Here is a 15,090-nt window from a genome sequence, read left to right on the forward strand (position 1 = left end):
TCCCACATTTCGTCTTCCCAGCATCTCTTCTCCCCCTTCCTCTGTCACACATCCTGGCAACAGGAGTGGGCACGTGACCGAGGCTGGGGGATTTGCTATCTAGGACTAGACATGATCAGACGGTCAGACCCTGAATCCCTGATTGCTACCTGCTGCGACTGGTCCACAAGAGACTCTGCAGGCAAATGAAGTCTATTAATTAGGGCTTTATTGCTACACCCCTAGGTCATCCCGTGTGTCTTCTAATCAGAATAGTTTTGCTCTCTACCAATAATTAAATCTTCAGGAATTTTGCGAACCAGTTTTTAAACTGTTGGTATCTTGCAGTCAGCCATTATAGGAATATTTATGCCACGGAAATGGGCAGACACTGATCAGGACAATTGGAAGGAGTGGTCATGGCTTCACTTGCCAGAAGCAATCCTGTGGCATTTTTGGCCTTTGTCCATTTGAGTTCTTTCTCCGTGTGCACGTGTTGCAGGTTAGAGCATGCCTCTGCACTCCCTTGGGGCTTGTTCATCCTTCAGGGAACCTCAGAGTTTTAACAGCTGGGCAGGCTGCCAGCCAGAGGATGGAGCTTCCTAGAGGGAGAAGAGCTGAGAGCATCAGAGAAGTACGAACCACAGCTTTAAGCTGCTTTAAGCCTTAACCCTCAGTCACCAACGCTGCTCTCTGCCTCCCGGGACCAGGGAGATGGGCCAGTTCAGCCCTCAAGGCCTTTGACTCATTTCACTTTGATGTTGCCCCCAAGAACCTTCTGAAGTGGATCAGGTCATGAAGCAAACTCATTTCCCCACTAGACTGGTGATTCTCAACCCCAGCTGCACATTAGAAACAGCTGCAGAGCTGCTAAAACATACCCATGTTCCTACCCATGTCCGAGTCCCATTTACATCAAATAAATCAGAATGTCTAGGGAGGAGGCCCAAGTGCCAATATCTCAAAAAACCATCCCAGGTGATCCTGATGTGCAGTATGTTCAGAACCACAGCACTAGACAGCGATGCTCAATGCCCCTGGGATGCTTTTGATAGAGATTAACGCCTGGACTCCAACCCAGACAACTGGATCCAGACTCTAAAGCTCTCCAGGTGATTCAGACGGAGTCAGAATTGAGAAGGGCTGCTCTAGACCAAATAACATGGTATTTGCATCTTGTGTCTCATCTCAAATTATGCAACCACGTTATTCAAAAAAAAATTGTTACTGAGTCCTGGTGTTGCTACCACTCTATGCAATAAAACTTCTTCCGATGGTCAGACTAATCCTTGATCTTACCCTGAAATGAAAATCTGAACACATAGAGATGTGGTCCTCTCTTTACAGTTTCTTCTCAGTCTCAGTCTGCTCAGCCGCAGTCAGTGGGGCTTCACCCGAGAGGCTGAATGGAGGCTGAGTTCGGCTTCACCAAGACCCACAAAGTGGCGAGTTGATGTGCTGGGCAAACACACCAAACCACCAACGAATATTCAAAGCAGCCGGAACCACGTGTGATAGTTTCTGCAGCGTATAAATCATGCATCAATGCCCCAGTTTTCAAACACAGGTGGCACGCCCAGACCCTTTCTACTTACACTCCAGACCAGTGATTCTCAAAGTGAGATGCCTGGACCAGCAGTAGTAGCAGCATCTCTAGGGAACTTGTCAGAAAATTCCTGGGCTGCACTCAAGGCCTGTTGAATGAGAAACTCTGGGGACGGGGCCCAGATCTGTGTCTAACAAGCCCTCCAGCTGATGCAGATGGTCTCAAGTTTGCGAACGAGTGCTCCCCGGGGGCACATCGATGTTACCAGCTGAAGACCACTACAGAGACAGAATGTCGTTTAAATAGGAGGGCAAAGGACAACCAAAGTCGTTGTTGTTGTTTTTTAAAGATTGGCACCTGAGGTGACACCTGTTACCAATCTTCGTGGGTTTTTTTCTTTCTTCTTCTCCCCAAAGCCCCCCAGTTCATAGTTGTATATTTTAGTTGTGGGTCCTTCTAGTTGTGGCATGTGGGACGCTGCCTCAGCGTGGCCTGATGAGCAGTGCCGTGTCCGGGCCCAGGATCCGAACCGGCAAAACCCCGGGCCGCTGAAGCGAAGCGGATGAACTTAACCACTCGGCCAGGGGCCAGCCCGAGAGATTTGTGATTTGACTTCTCCAGGGTCCCAGCAGATACATTCCAGGTGTTCAGAGCCCACCACCTGTGAACTTAAAGCATCCAGATAATCCTCCCATCAAGGTTAACTGACAGTGGGATGAGTATATCTCAGCAAATACAAAAAAAAATCTGCATGACACCAGGAGTTCTTTCTCTGAGAGAAAGCATCTGAATGCTTGGGTGACCTTCAGAAATTGCCAGTGTGGCATCTCCAGGTATTTCCTCAAGCCCGCTCTTGGCATGGTGTCATCTCATATGTTTAAAACCTTTTGAATTCCCCTTTCCATTCCCCGTTTGTTCTCTGTACCCCTAGCAGCCCAATTCTGAATTTTGTGTGGGTCCCGTGTAAGGAGAAATATTGTCACCATTCTCTTGTGGCCCAGGAATCCCATAATTAAAAGATGCAATGCTCCAAAGTAACCTCCTGGCCCCATGTGTCCCACAAGGATAGTCTCGTTGCCGCTAGTAAGAAGCAGGGGAGACGCACCTGAGGGAGTACCATACGGCTCCCTCCACTTCCCCACTGATGCTCTCCATCACAGAGCGGAGCCTGCATCCCCGCCTTCTGCTCATTAGGGGTTAATGCCTCAATGGGTGGTTCTGCAGGAAGAGCCTCCTCAGTAAGAATCCTCCCCAAATACCTTCTCTTCTGACTATACCAGTCCACGTGTCCCACTCCTTTGCTGTTTACAGCCTGAGTGCCCAGCAGCCCTGTCTGCCAGCTCTGTCCTGTGGACGTTGACGCACCTGTGCTAATGCCTAATGCCCCAGATGTTAGTAGTGATGTATGGAGAGAGGACCAGGATGCTGAATCCACAGCCGATCACAACGCTACTGCTCCTGGTTCCTGGGGGCAGCCCGAGCACGGCAAGCTTCTTCCCGGTCAGCTGGGGAGCTGGTGGCCACATGTCGGTGTGAAGGTCCCTCCTCATTTCTTTCAGCCTAAGGCTGTGTGGCCTCCTGGGCCCCTTACCCTGGACTCTTATTCTGGTTCCTTGATTTCCCTCGTCTCTCTCTCTTCTTTTGCTACAGCTATATTATGTTATAATTTACATGCCGTAGCCTTCAGCCATTTCGAGTGTACAATTCAGTGATTGTTAGTAAATGGAGAGTTGTGCAATCACCACCACAATTCCTTTTTAGCACTTGCTCATCATCCTATTTGCAGTCACTCCTGGTTCCTTTTTGGCAAGGGGGATGCCTGGGCCATCTTCTCTCACCATCTCCTGGGAACGCTGATCCCCAAGGAAACAGCCCAGAGGGAGTTCATTCAAATGAAACTTCTTCGATGTTCCCATTCAAACTTCACTCTCCCCCAGACTTGGGCCCCTAACACAGCCTTGGCCTTGGCCCACTAGAGCACTCCTCCTGGAGACGACAGCAAGAGGAGATGCCTAAGGTCACCGAGACCACACGCACATCATCAGCTCTACTGGACCTCGTATGTAAGTTGCAGTGTGAGTTTCTGTGGGAAGAGTGCTTAAGAGCAAGCCTTGAGCCTGAGTGCCCAAGTTCAAATTCAAGTGCTGCCACTTAGGAGCTGTGGCATCCCCCTCCTGACATTCAAAAATGGAAATCCAAATAGCACACCCCATGGAGCTGTTGTAAGATAAACAGCTTACATTCATGGAGAGCATGGAAAGTGCCTGTCACATTTTCTCAGTGCATTATAAATGTCACCCATTATTATGGAGTTTGATCAAATTTTCAAAGGGGCTTGTTACTCCCCCCCCTAAAAAAATTCAGAAATCTCATCACATAGAGATTGGAAGATGCCAGCCACGACAGGGTGCCATAGGGAAGCCCCTAGATGCTCAGAACAGGAAGCCCATCTTGGAAAAAGACTGGAAGAAGTCACGTAAATGGGGAGAGATGAAGAGGCGGCTGGAAAGGAGACCCCTAAAAGAGGGGCAGGGTGGGGGTGGGTAAGGAAGAGCAGGAAACAGAAGTTATGGGTGGCAAGTGCGAGCTAGGGGTAGAGATACCAGGGCAGCTGGAGACTGAAGGAGGAGTGAGGAAGTAGAAGGGGGCGCGGGAGGAAATTTGGGGAGGAAGCTTCCGGATGATCCAGAGGGTCTTAGTATGCTCTTTAAAGTCTGAAATGCTCTATTCTTCAGAGGACAGCCAAATACAGGTGCTGGAAATGGAATAATCAAGGTTAGAGCCTCAGAGCCAGATGCAAAGCCTGAGTTTTACCATCTGCCCTGCTGTCTGCCCAGCCATCTCTGACCTTGGAGTCGACCTACCCCATCCAGAGGCACCCGTATCATTTCTGCGGGGCCTGTTGGAGTTTCTGGAGTCTGGCCAGGGAAGCTGGAGACAACATTACAAAAGGGGCATTGGGAACAGCCTGTTACAGGGGTGCCCCACGAGCTAGTATTGCTTCCTTGGTTCCAAATGTGCACGAAGCGGATGCCGTCTCACAGTAGAGGCCAAGGATGCTGGCAGTCTTCCAACCTCCCCTGACAGTCGAACAAGTAGCCATCATTTAGAAAAACACAACACACACTGGGTTTTAATGAGAAAATAATTGTATACTTGCATTGAATGCCTCACAACCACTATAAAACCGAAGCAGGATAATAACATTTACGTGGTTAACATACAGGAGAGCCAAATACAGAGAATAATTTGCAAACAGAGTATTGCTGCTTTTTTCCCCTTCCTCCAAAAAAAAAAAAAAAAGTCATTTGGGTAAAGAGCAACACAAAACCAAAATTGGCAGCTCACTCACTGAATGCTTAAAATTCAGGAAATTGGTTTTTTCACTAAAACTGGATATAGTCACCATCTCTAAACACTTAGGCTATTGTTTTCAATACATAGTTTAATTACATCCACTCTTTAGTAGGAAAAAATGTTTAATTATTTGTCTTCAGAGACAAGAGTCAACACTGTTTTAGTGTTGTTACACTTCATATATATGTGTGTGTGTGTGTGTTGTGTATATATGTGGACACTGATCTATATACTGCTTATATGTCATTGTCTAGGGTGGGCAGCATGCACAGGTGTATAGAGGCCAGGAAACTGCATTGTGTCATCTGACTAGAACACAGCCTGGCCTCCTACCACTGACAGACCCTGTTTCCAAAATTTCTGGATGAGAAAGCCAAGGCATGTCAGTAGTTAAACAGCTCCGGAGGAAACTGAATGTCTATAAACACTGCGCAATGGAATACTTGCAGGAAAGCTTTTAACATCTACAGAATCTAAACATTTGTTATAGTTGAGATTAACAAGCTTGCGTGCTATTTGGGGGCGGGGATGAGCATCAGAGGCCAGGTTTTTCACAAGCCCCTTCCTCTCGATGGAGTAGGCAGGAATGACTTTCCTCCGGGGGGGTCTGTTGCAACTTTAGCAAGTTCAAGGGTTTCATTTGGGATCCCAGAGCCTAGCACAGTACTATGTACAAAGCGGTGGCCCAATGTTTCTTGAATGAGTAAAAAACTCAAGAGCACAGAGAAAACCTGGCTCTTCCAAGGGAACTGTAATTTACATTTTAATAGCATCGCAAGTGAGTGGAGCAAGGAAATAGACGGCAGTCATGGGAAGGCAGCAAAGGGGGACAAGCAAATGTTGGGGATGTAGGGGTCACAGTTAAACAGCTTTGTGACCGTGCAAGGGTCACGGAAACTCTGCATTTGTTGCCTTATCTACACACGGAGCACGGGCCAAAGGACCCAGCTCTGTAACTCTATGCAATAGTCAAAGACCAATTTGTCTGCCTCTAAAGCAATTCCATGAATTGTGTGGCCTCCTTCAGCTGCGAAGTGTCTTCTCAAATGCAGGTTTAAGGTGGGTACATGGTTTCCTTCAAAACAGAATGAAAAACAGCTAACTCCTGAAGACTCCTTCCTCTTGTGAAAGACGGGGGAGTTCGTCTATATCATATCTACGGTCCCTATCAGATCCAGAGTCAGTCTAGAAAACAGGAAACATGTTTTATTTTTTGTGCAACCCACAGAACCACTCTACTCTCCAGCCATCCTAGCTGCCGCTGTGCCCGGGGCCATACGAAGCTGCTGCCCCATCTGTTTTTAGTCATGTGCCTGCCTTGGGGGTGCTGGAAATCATCAGGCAAAGCCTCCTTCCTGGGCGCTCCCATTTCACCTGTCAGGGCTTCTAATCTATCACAGATCTCATTTTCCTGGGAATGTCTATCTCTGTGCCAGCCTCCTGCGCTTGAAAAGAAGTTCCTTGCATCAGGGATCTTGTTTTGCGTTCCCAATGGCTAGCACATTCAACACTGCTGAATATTCATTCAGGAGAATGAACCATATGAAGATGGCGCCAAGTGCCCATCTGTAGAATTTGGCTTCAAACTGCAGGTTCCCTTGGCAGTTTTAAAGGATCCTTGTAAGTTATCAGACAGTTCCATTTCTACTTTGTGCCCACCACTTGTCTGTGAATAAACTTTCCCCTAAAGTCAACACTAGTCTAATAAAAGAAGCGAAGATAATGTGCATAACACCTACATAAAAATTTTGTGGAATTGCTACTTGTCAGAATAACATATTAGAGCTTATGACATAACAATATAAAAACAAAAATGAATTTTAGTGAGGTCTGAATAATTATTGCTTTTTTAAAAACCATCATTTTAAAACAAAAGAAAAAAAAAGACAGCTGGTCAGTTTTTTTCTCATGGCCAGAATTAAAAATTTTCTCATCCAGAAATTCAGGGCATCCAATTATGGAATACCCTTATTGTATTGCTTTAAATGACAGAAGGAGTAAAGCTGGTCTCCTCTACAGTATACTAAGCATGAATACAAAAGATGAGAATAAATATGATACTTTCCTAAATGTCAAGTTACAAAACTGCTCAAAACTCTTCAATTGTGACTCATGCAAATACCATATTAGGTCAATTTAATATTACAAATACTGCATCAGTTCGGTGCCTCTATATCCCTTTTCATAAAAAAGAAATTCTCACTCGCTCCTGACGCTGGCAAACAGCTTTGGAGGAAATAACTGTACACCCTTGTCCCGTGGTCATTCTGGAATTTTAAGCCTCTCACACACACACACCCTTACTCATGAGCATACACACTTTACACAAACACACAAAGGCACACATGCGCGTGCACACACACACACCATCTTTAGGATTTGTAGCTGATTCCAAGCCTGCACTTAAATTCCTATATTTTCCTCTGTATCATCCTGAAAAACACTGGTTGTTCAACAAAAATAATCTCTTACTTCCTAATTTTCCCACTCTTTCTTGCTCCTTTCTTCTCTCTCTACCTTCATGACCTTTCTTTACATTTCATTTCTGATTGATCCAAAATAAGCTAGCATTCTCCCTACCACTCCTAAGTCCACTTTATACTATAAAATATAAACACCTTTTTGTTTCTTGTCATCTACCTCTCTAAGGCAGAGTTCACCCTTTTTTCAGTTATTGCCATTCTAAAAATACCCCTACCATCTTGAACACAGCTGTTCGATGTGTACAGGTTTCATACATGGATATATTCCCCCACCCCCTCATAAAAATAGTTGTTGCCCACTAAATATAGTTTTCATATGAAGAAACATAATTACGGAAATGTGTTCTCATAAACTGCAGATCAGTCAATATGATAAGCAGATGAGATCCTAAAGCTAAAATAATCCATTTGGTTTGGCTTTCTCCCCCTTTCTCAACCTCCTAATGTAGAATAGATTGTGTTTGCTACATGAAGAAATAGTGTCTTAAAAACATGGATTTTATGTATTGCGATCATTAATTGCTCCCAGCTAAAAACAATTACATGTAAGAGAAATGGAATCATAACCGCCTCTTCTAGGCAAATAGAGAGAGAAACATTATTCATTTTATGGCTGCTGGAGAAAATGGAGTTAACCAACATCTCTGATGCTGTGAACGATGGGTGGGAAACTTGGTGCAGCGAAATAGCCTACGCCATGTAGACTGCATCAGCTTGGGCTCCACTGTTCACTAAGTGGCCCCATCACCACTGTTGTTCCTCACCACCCAGCTGGTCTCAGTTCTGCCTGCAGCAACCATGTTGATTTGTCTGTAACTTTGTCCTTTTGGATCAATTCGTGGATTGGTCCAATTCCAGGTGATTTCTGAGTCACAAAAAGTCTTTTCTCTCGTTGACTCATGGGCATTAGAGTTTGATGAGTGGACTTCTTTCTCCCTTTATTTTTCATCATTGTATATTGCAGCTTCTGGTCTACATAAGGATTGCTGAGTTTGTTTGCACTTTAATAAATATTCCATTAAAATGCTTTGATGTGTTGACTGCTTGGTTTCTTGGTAACCCAAGCACCAATGAAGCTTCCTGGGTGGAAGGAAGTTTATTATTCATTGTCCTCTTCCTCCTGGTTGGCATAGATCCCCGCCTCCCAGCGCAAGGCCAGCACACTCTTTCTTCGATTAACCCTTGTGGCCTCAAGGACCTGAAGAGAGAGGGGGAAAAAAATTACACAGAGTCCATGGATGTTAATTATGTAAATAAACCAACTTCTCCGTTTCTTTCCTGCTTCCCCTCTCTCAACAGCATCTAATGAAGGGGAAATAATAATGAGTCTGGTACAGGTGGGAGGTAGGAGAGACACAGAAGTAAAGGGGGGGGTGCGGTCCTGGGTAGGCATTCATCTCATAGCCAAAGTTCAATTGCTGTTTGACCCATAGTTTTCAATACAGCGAGATTTAATTTTCCTGAAATGTTCTGCAAGTTTCTTTGAACTAGACTTGACTCTGCATCAAGTTTTTAGATAACAAAGCAGTTCTCTACATGCTATATAGATCAACGCTGTCTGATGGAAATGTTCTGTATCTGTGCCATCCAATATGGTAGCCAATAGCCACCTGTGGCTACTGAGCACTTGGAATTGGGCTAGTGTGGCTGAGAAACTAAATATTTCAGTTTCATTAATTTTAATTTAAATATCCTCATGGAACTAATGACTACCATATTGGACAGCACAGCTATAGACTGTTTCAGTCACTTCGTAAACAAGCAGACCAGAATGTGATTCCAAAGAACTGGACTAGCGTGGATTCAATCCATCAAGCTTTGTGGATCTACATAAGGTATGATCATATTTGTACCATGAAAGTCTACTTTGGTATAATTAAACTTCAAAGAGGCATTAAGTAAAAAAGAAAATGGCTTCTCAGGCCAGTTAAAAGCAATCTGAGTATTTTGGTGCATCTTCAGGGTCATAGGTGCTCATAAATGAAATGAAAGGTGACAATACCGAGGATGAGTAGGCTCACCACTATTGGGGTAGGGCCTCCCTCCCTCTGGCTCACTGGAATAGTCTGTGGACTCCTGAGGGGAAACTTAGCCAATCTGCTCTAGCTTTAGTTTGCTCAAGATGAGATCCACACGAAGGACATTTAGGTCGCCACCATATGAGAAATGGCTAGATTTCATGACATCTGCCAAAAGCAAGCCTGTACATGCCAACCAATTACATTACTGTGGCATTAAGATTAGATTGTGCAGTTTCTGGTTTTAAAGAAAAGTCCAGCAGAGCCAACACGGGTTGGTTATCCAAACTGCAATGAAGGCTTTGCTTATTCTAAGAACAATCATTTTGGCAGGGGACAGTGGTGCTGGCAACTCCAGAGAAGCAAAGAGATGCAGGTTACAGGCAGCGGTGGGATAAGCAAATTCTTAGGTCTGGGGTTCCATCTTGACGTGATTCTCTGCACCTCTGACAAACGAATGGACTTCCCAGAGCTTTAGCCTGCTCTCCTCTGTGAAACCTTCCCCAGTCCTCCCAGCAGGGATGGCTAGACCTGACATGTAGGACAACCCAGTCATGTCTCCTGAATGGATGTTCATCAATAAGCACATAAGGCATATCATAAAGTGTCTTGCGTGTGTAAGCATAGCATGGTCACTTACTCAATATCTAAGAATAAGAAATCAGCAGGAGAAAAGTGTGCTTCCAAATGTGGTATAGTTAAATAGAAGATTCTTCTGGCCAATGCATGGTAACATGGTACTGAGACAGCGCTGGACTGGAACTGAAAGACCCGAGCTTTGTTTCCAGTTCCATCCCTGGAGTACGTTGCTGTTGTTCCTGGCATCTTGTGTCTCAACTTTCTTTATCTGTAAAATGGACACAGCACCTGCCCTGCTTTACAGGCTTTCTCAGGAGGCAGTACAGACTGTGAAGTCCAGGCAGGTCTAGTCCAGGCAGATTTCAATCCTAGTGACTATGTGACCTTGGGAAAGTTTATCCCTGTGTCTCAGTTCCCTTATATGTAAAACAGGAACAATAAAAACTACAGTACAGAGTTGGCCTGAGGAATAAGTGAGGCAATGTATTGTAAAGTGTTTAGCATAATTCCCAGTGCATAGTAAGTTCTCAAACAATAATTATTGCTATCATTACATGAAGGGGCTTTATAAACTATGAAGTGGTATTCAAACTTCAGGCATTTGTATAAGGAGCTCTACATTGTGTAAAATGGTCCTCTGTTTGCCTTGCAGATTGCAGATACAAACTGAAAGGTTTACATAAAAACTAAAAATAAATCTAAAGTTCTAAAAAAAAACTGGTCCCCATCCTTTCGGATGTTCTTTGTCTTGTTATTCAAGCCCTGTTTTAATTCTCAATCATCTTGAGCAAATTTAGTTTACTCTGTTCTTCGGGAACCCATGTTACAATCCATCTATCCACCCATCTTACAGACATTTATTTGGTTCCTTTCAAGTGTCAGGCACGGTACTCCATGTTGAGGATAGAAGAGTCTCTTTGCTCATGGAGCTTAGTCACAAACAGCATCATGGGCAACAAAAAAACTATTAATTATGTCCACATTTAGCGCAGCTTGGGTTGAATATCTACTTGTTGCAGCCCAAATAAGTCATGATCCTGAATGTCTGATGAAATCAAAAGTCTTTAGTAACGGCACAGACAAGAAAACAGACGGATCATTATTAAAATAGCCAGTGACCTGGCTGGGAAGTTGTCTTTGGGTTCACAAGGCTTTTGATCTAGTACTGGCTCAGGGGTGAAGCCCTCCTACAACTAGGCTTTTGAAGATTCAAAAGCCAAGCCCTTGGGGAAGGTATTTGAATGAGCATTTGTTCCATAATTAATTCAGAGTCCGCTCTGTGTGTGTGTGTGTGTGTGTATCTATAAATCTCTAGCAAATCTAGAGCTCCTGCTACTTTTATTACTGTGTATTAACTTTATTTCCTAAAGTCCATTCCTTTCCTTTCTGGGCAAAAGAAAGCACTTGCCTCTGGGGCTCTACTAACAGTAAACACTTAAATCACAAGAAGCATGAACCGCTCCTGTTTTAATCCTCACTGCTGCTCTATGGGATTCATACTATTATTACTCCCATTTCGCAGATGATGAAACTGAAGCACAGGGAGATTAAGTCACTTCATCAGTGTTATTCACTTGGGAGGAGGAAAAGCTAAGGATGGAACCCAGAACTCTGGGGGCCGAGTCGCTGCTCTAGGCCAGCATGCTACACTGCTACTCAGTGACTTAAGGATCATGGAGGAAGACGCATCAGAAAGAGCAATAAACACTCTCTGTAGAAATGGAGAACGGAAAACATAGAAAATAATAGATAATAGAAAGAGCTGATTTAAGGTTTTCTCATTTTCACATATTAATTCAGATTTAAGTCTGGTGGGGGAAAAAAATCAATTCCCTTTAAACAACCCTCTAATATTAATTGTCTCTCTCTAATGCTTAGAGAATTCAAGTGAAATGCTTAACTTCAATTAGCAATCAACATAGACAATTTTATTTTGGGACGTGAAACAAAAGGCAGGTATGTTAAATAATATCAGTCACCTTATTTATATTAATATTTTATCTCCCTGTCTCCTCCTCAGTTGAAGATAGACAGGGACCCCGTTTTATCTTCCTTGGACATATTTGACCAGATTTTCATTATACTTAACTACGTTGATTCAAAGGGGATACGTACTTAGGGCCTAATTCTCAAAATGCCATCCCCTACATGAGACCCACAATTAGACATCGAGGAAGGTATGTGTAATGATATTCTCAATATTCATTTTGTCCCTTATGAAAAAAATTACTGATAATCATCAGCTCACATCTATAGTTAACTACAATTATTGTGCTAAATAGGGAGAATTTAAAAATATACTGTGTTATAGGTGAGCACAACCAATTTGAAGAATAATTTGCACTATGTAGTGAAGATGAGGATATGTAAGCCCTACAACGAGTACTTCTAATCATAGAGGGAGAAATTCTTCCATAGGTACACAAAGAGATATGCATAATAACATTCAGTGAAGCACTGTTTGTAATGGCAAAAAAAAAAAAAACCTATATTTCCATCTCTAGGAGGATGAATAAATAGCGATATATTCATTCAATGGAATACTATACAACAGTTGTAATGAATGACCTAGAGCCCTAAGTATCAACATGGCCACATTTAATAGCAATGCAGACAGAATGAAGGAAGGAGCTGTGGATACTACAACATGATATCCTTTATAGAAAGTTTGAGAACATGCAAAACCATAACATATTATTTATAATATAAACATATGGAGTATAAGTATGGAAACATGCGTGGACATCATAAACACCAAATTCAAGAATATTGCCTCTCAAGAAAGAGAGAAATGGGAACTGGGAGAAGTAACAAGAGGGCTTGAGTGTATTTGCAATATTAACTTCTTTTTTGTAAATATTAAGCAAATACTATGAAATGATAAGAATGGACAAAGCTAGATACGTGGGCTTTATTGTTTAATTATGTCATATTATTTGGAACACTTGACTGCCAACTCCAGAACATTAGTGACTTTGTTTTGTTGACTGCTGTATTCTCAGGACTTAGAAAAGTGCCTGCTGCTTAATAGGTCCTCAATAAATTGTTAACTGAACAAATGAATGAATGATTGTCTCTATAATTCTGTGTATTTGAAATAATTCTTTTAAAATAAAAACAATACAATGCTATAGAAACAAAAAACACGAAGAACACTGTGCTCTCTCATAGCAAAAAAATTAAAAATAGGAAAACATGGGGAAAAATGAAAAATATTGTGCTTTTTCATAGCACAGGTTTGTAAAATCTGCGTAAAAGGAAGTTGTAGCGGAAAGAAAGAGACTTGGGGAAACTCACTGCTTAAAGAAGCTTCCAAAACAAAAATATAGGTGTAAAGATTGGGGGGAGGGGTAACTGGGATGGTTCACAGTTGGAGTAACTTATCCTAAAGCTACGGAATGGAGCTTTCTGGATTTGTGTTAAGGTAAACAAAGAATTGGACAGAATGAACAGCTCAGTCCTCTGGAGCTGTACTGTTCTCTAACTAGATCAGAGTGTATTTGCTATCAGTGCCTAAAGAAAGGAAAAAAATCCAAATAGCCCATTGGTTGTGCCCTCTAGTCCAAACATCTTCCAGATCCATGAGCAGGGCAAGGTCTTCTCCAACTCCACTGCACAGCACAGCAAAGCACAACAGCGTGTATCATTGTTGCATGTACAACAACATTTCGAGGCAGACCCCGGTTCAGAAAAGGCAGGAAGAAATCAATATGGACATGAGCTGCTTTCTTGCCCTTCTTATTCAACCCACCAAGAAATGGCAAACCACGACAGCATGCACCTGGGTCAGGCATGCAGGAAGACCAAGACAAACAAGCTGAAAAGTACCTCGGAAGTCACCTTGCAAGACAGTAACTTAGAGGTGTACTGGCAGAGAGGGAAAAGACCAGGGTTAGTACATGGCAGAGACACACTCACAGAACACCCCCGAGCTGGGAATCGGCACCATGCCGGGGGCAGACAGGAGGGGAAGTAACACCAGGAGACCATTACACACCCACGCCAAGATCTGCTTCATCTGATATTAGTTTATTTAAAAGCCTGTATCTTGTGGAGCAAGTAGATACTCTATTATTCCTTAATAGAAATATCAGATAAGCCATACTTTGTTAATTCAAGATTTGTTGCTTCCATTTTCTGCACTTTGAATTAACAAGATTCTCCTTGACCCCCACCTCCGCCGTAGGCAACCAGCTGTCCACCAGCAAGTCCTTGACAGCCATTTTGGATTTGCCAGAATCTGTAGCCTTTTCCTCTTGCTGTAGGCTTCTCTCAACCCCAAAGCTGTCGTGGAGCCTGTTGTCTCATGAAAAGAAGACCCTAACCACAGATGGGAGTTGGTTCGAATGCAAGCCTTGTGGAGATAGATTCTTGGAAGCTGATCTAAGGATGGCACTGCCTAGGGAGACCATGCGGCCTCCTTCAGCACTACCTCGGGGGCCCCGGATAAGTTCCTAAGAGTCGGGTGATCATTTAGGAACTAAAATGATCCCTTAGTTCCTATAGTAGACTAAAAGTCACGACAAGAAAAGCTCAGAAAAAAATGTCCTGGCTATGGGAAATGAGATAGAAGGATCAACTTCGGACAGCCCCCTCCAGAATTGTGGCAATGACCTTGCATTTACACGGTGTTGGACACTGGGGGCACTGACTGGGTTTTGGCATCGGTAACCAGAGACTGGTTAGGTGGGAACATATGTCCGTGATCCCTGACTGCTTCTTGCATGTAGCACTTAAAATACAGTTCTGGAATGATCAGGTTGATGACTGGGAGCTGATGAATTTGGAGCTCTCTTCTTCTTTGCACCTTCCCAGAGTGGGAGAAACCCAAGAGAAAGTTGGGGAGCACAAAGCATCATTGATTGTGGCTGAGTTTCCCATAAAGCCTGGGGTGTGGGGGCTCTGGAGGCAGGCAGGCCTCCTTTACCCACTCAGTCAGAGTCCAGCCACAGTTCCCAAAGGGTGTCCTTGTCTGGAGGGAAATGTGTGCCAGGAATTCGTAGAAAAGTAGTAACTGCTAGCCCCTGGCTTTGCCGTAACCCGGGGAAATTGATGAGATCTTCTCTTATTCCAAAGTCTGGTAGGAATGGCTGAAAGACCTCTCAGTAACTATTCTTGGAGTGAGAGA

General features: G+C 43.6%; 1 protein-coding gene across 23 annotated transcripts in view; it reads right to left on the bottom strand.

Annotated features, from left to right (window-relative positions):
* Positions 1 to 4,656: 4,656 nt before the first annotated feature.
* The window catches only part of PALM2AKAP2 (PALM2 and AKAP2 fusion), a 452,863-nt gene continuing 442,429 nt past the window's right edge, over positions 4,657 to 15,090 (bottom strand). For 13 of the 23 annotated variants that reach the window (XM_070519030.1, XM_070519043.1, XM_070519038.1 and 10 more), the window contains 2 exons: positions 13,791 to 13,829; positions 4,657 to 8,563 (listed from right to left, as the gene is read on the bottom strand). In XM_070519030.1, the coding sequence (XP_070375131.1) occupies positions 8,465 to 8,563; positions 13,791 to 13,829 (138 nt within the window). In that variant the 3' untranslated portion in view covers positions 4,657 to 8,464. The remainder of the gene's footprint in view (positions 8,564 to 13,790; positions 13,830 to 15,090) is intronic. The other 10 variants (XM_070519033.1, XM_070519031.1, XM_070519039.1 and 7 more) reach the window with 1 other exon arrangement.

This window comes from Equus asinus, chromosome 10 (genome assembly GCF_041296235.1).
Source record: "Equus asinus isolate D_3611 breed Donkey chromosome 10, EquAss-T2T_v2, whole genome shotgun sequence".
NCBI classification, from domain to species: domain Eukaryota; kingdom Metazoa; phylum Chordata; class Mammalia; order Perissodactyla; family Equidae; genus Equus; species Equus asinus.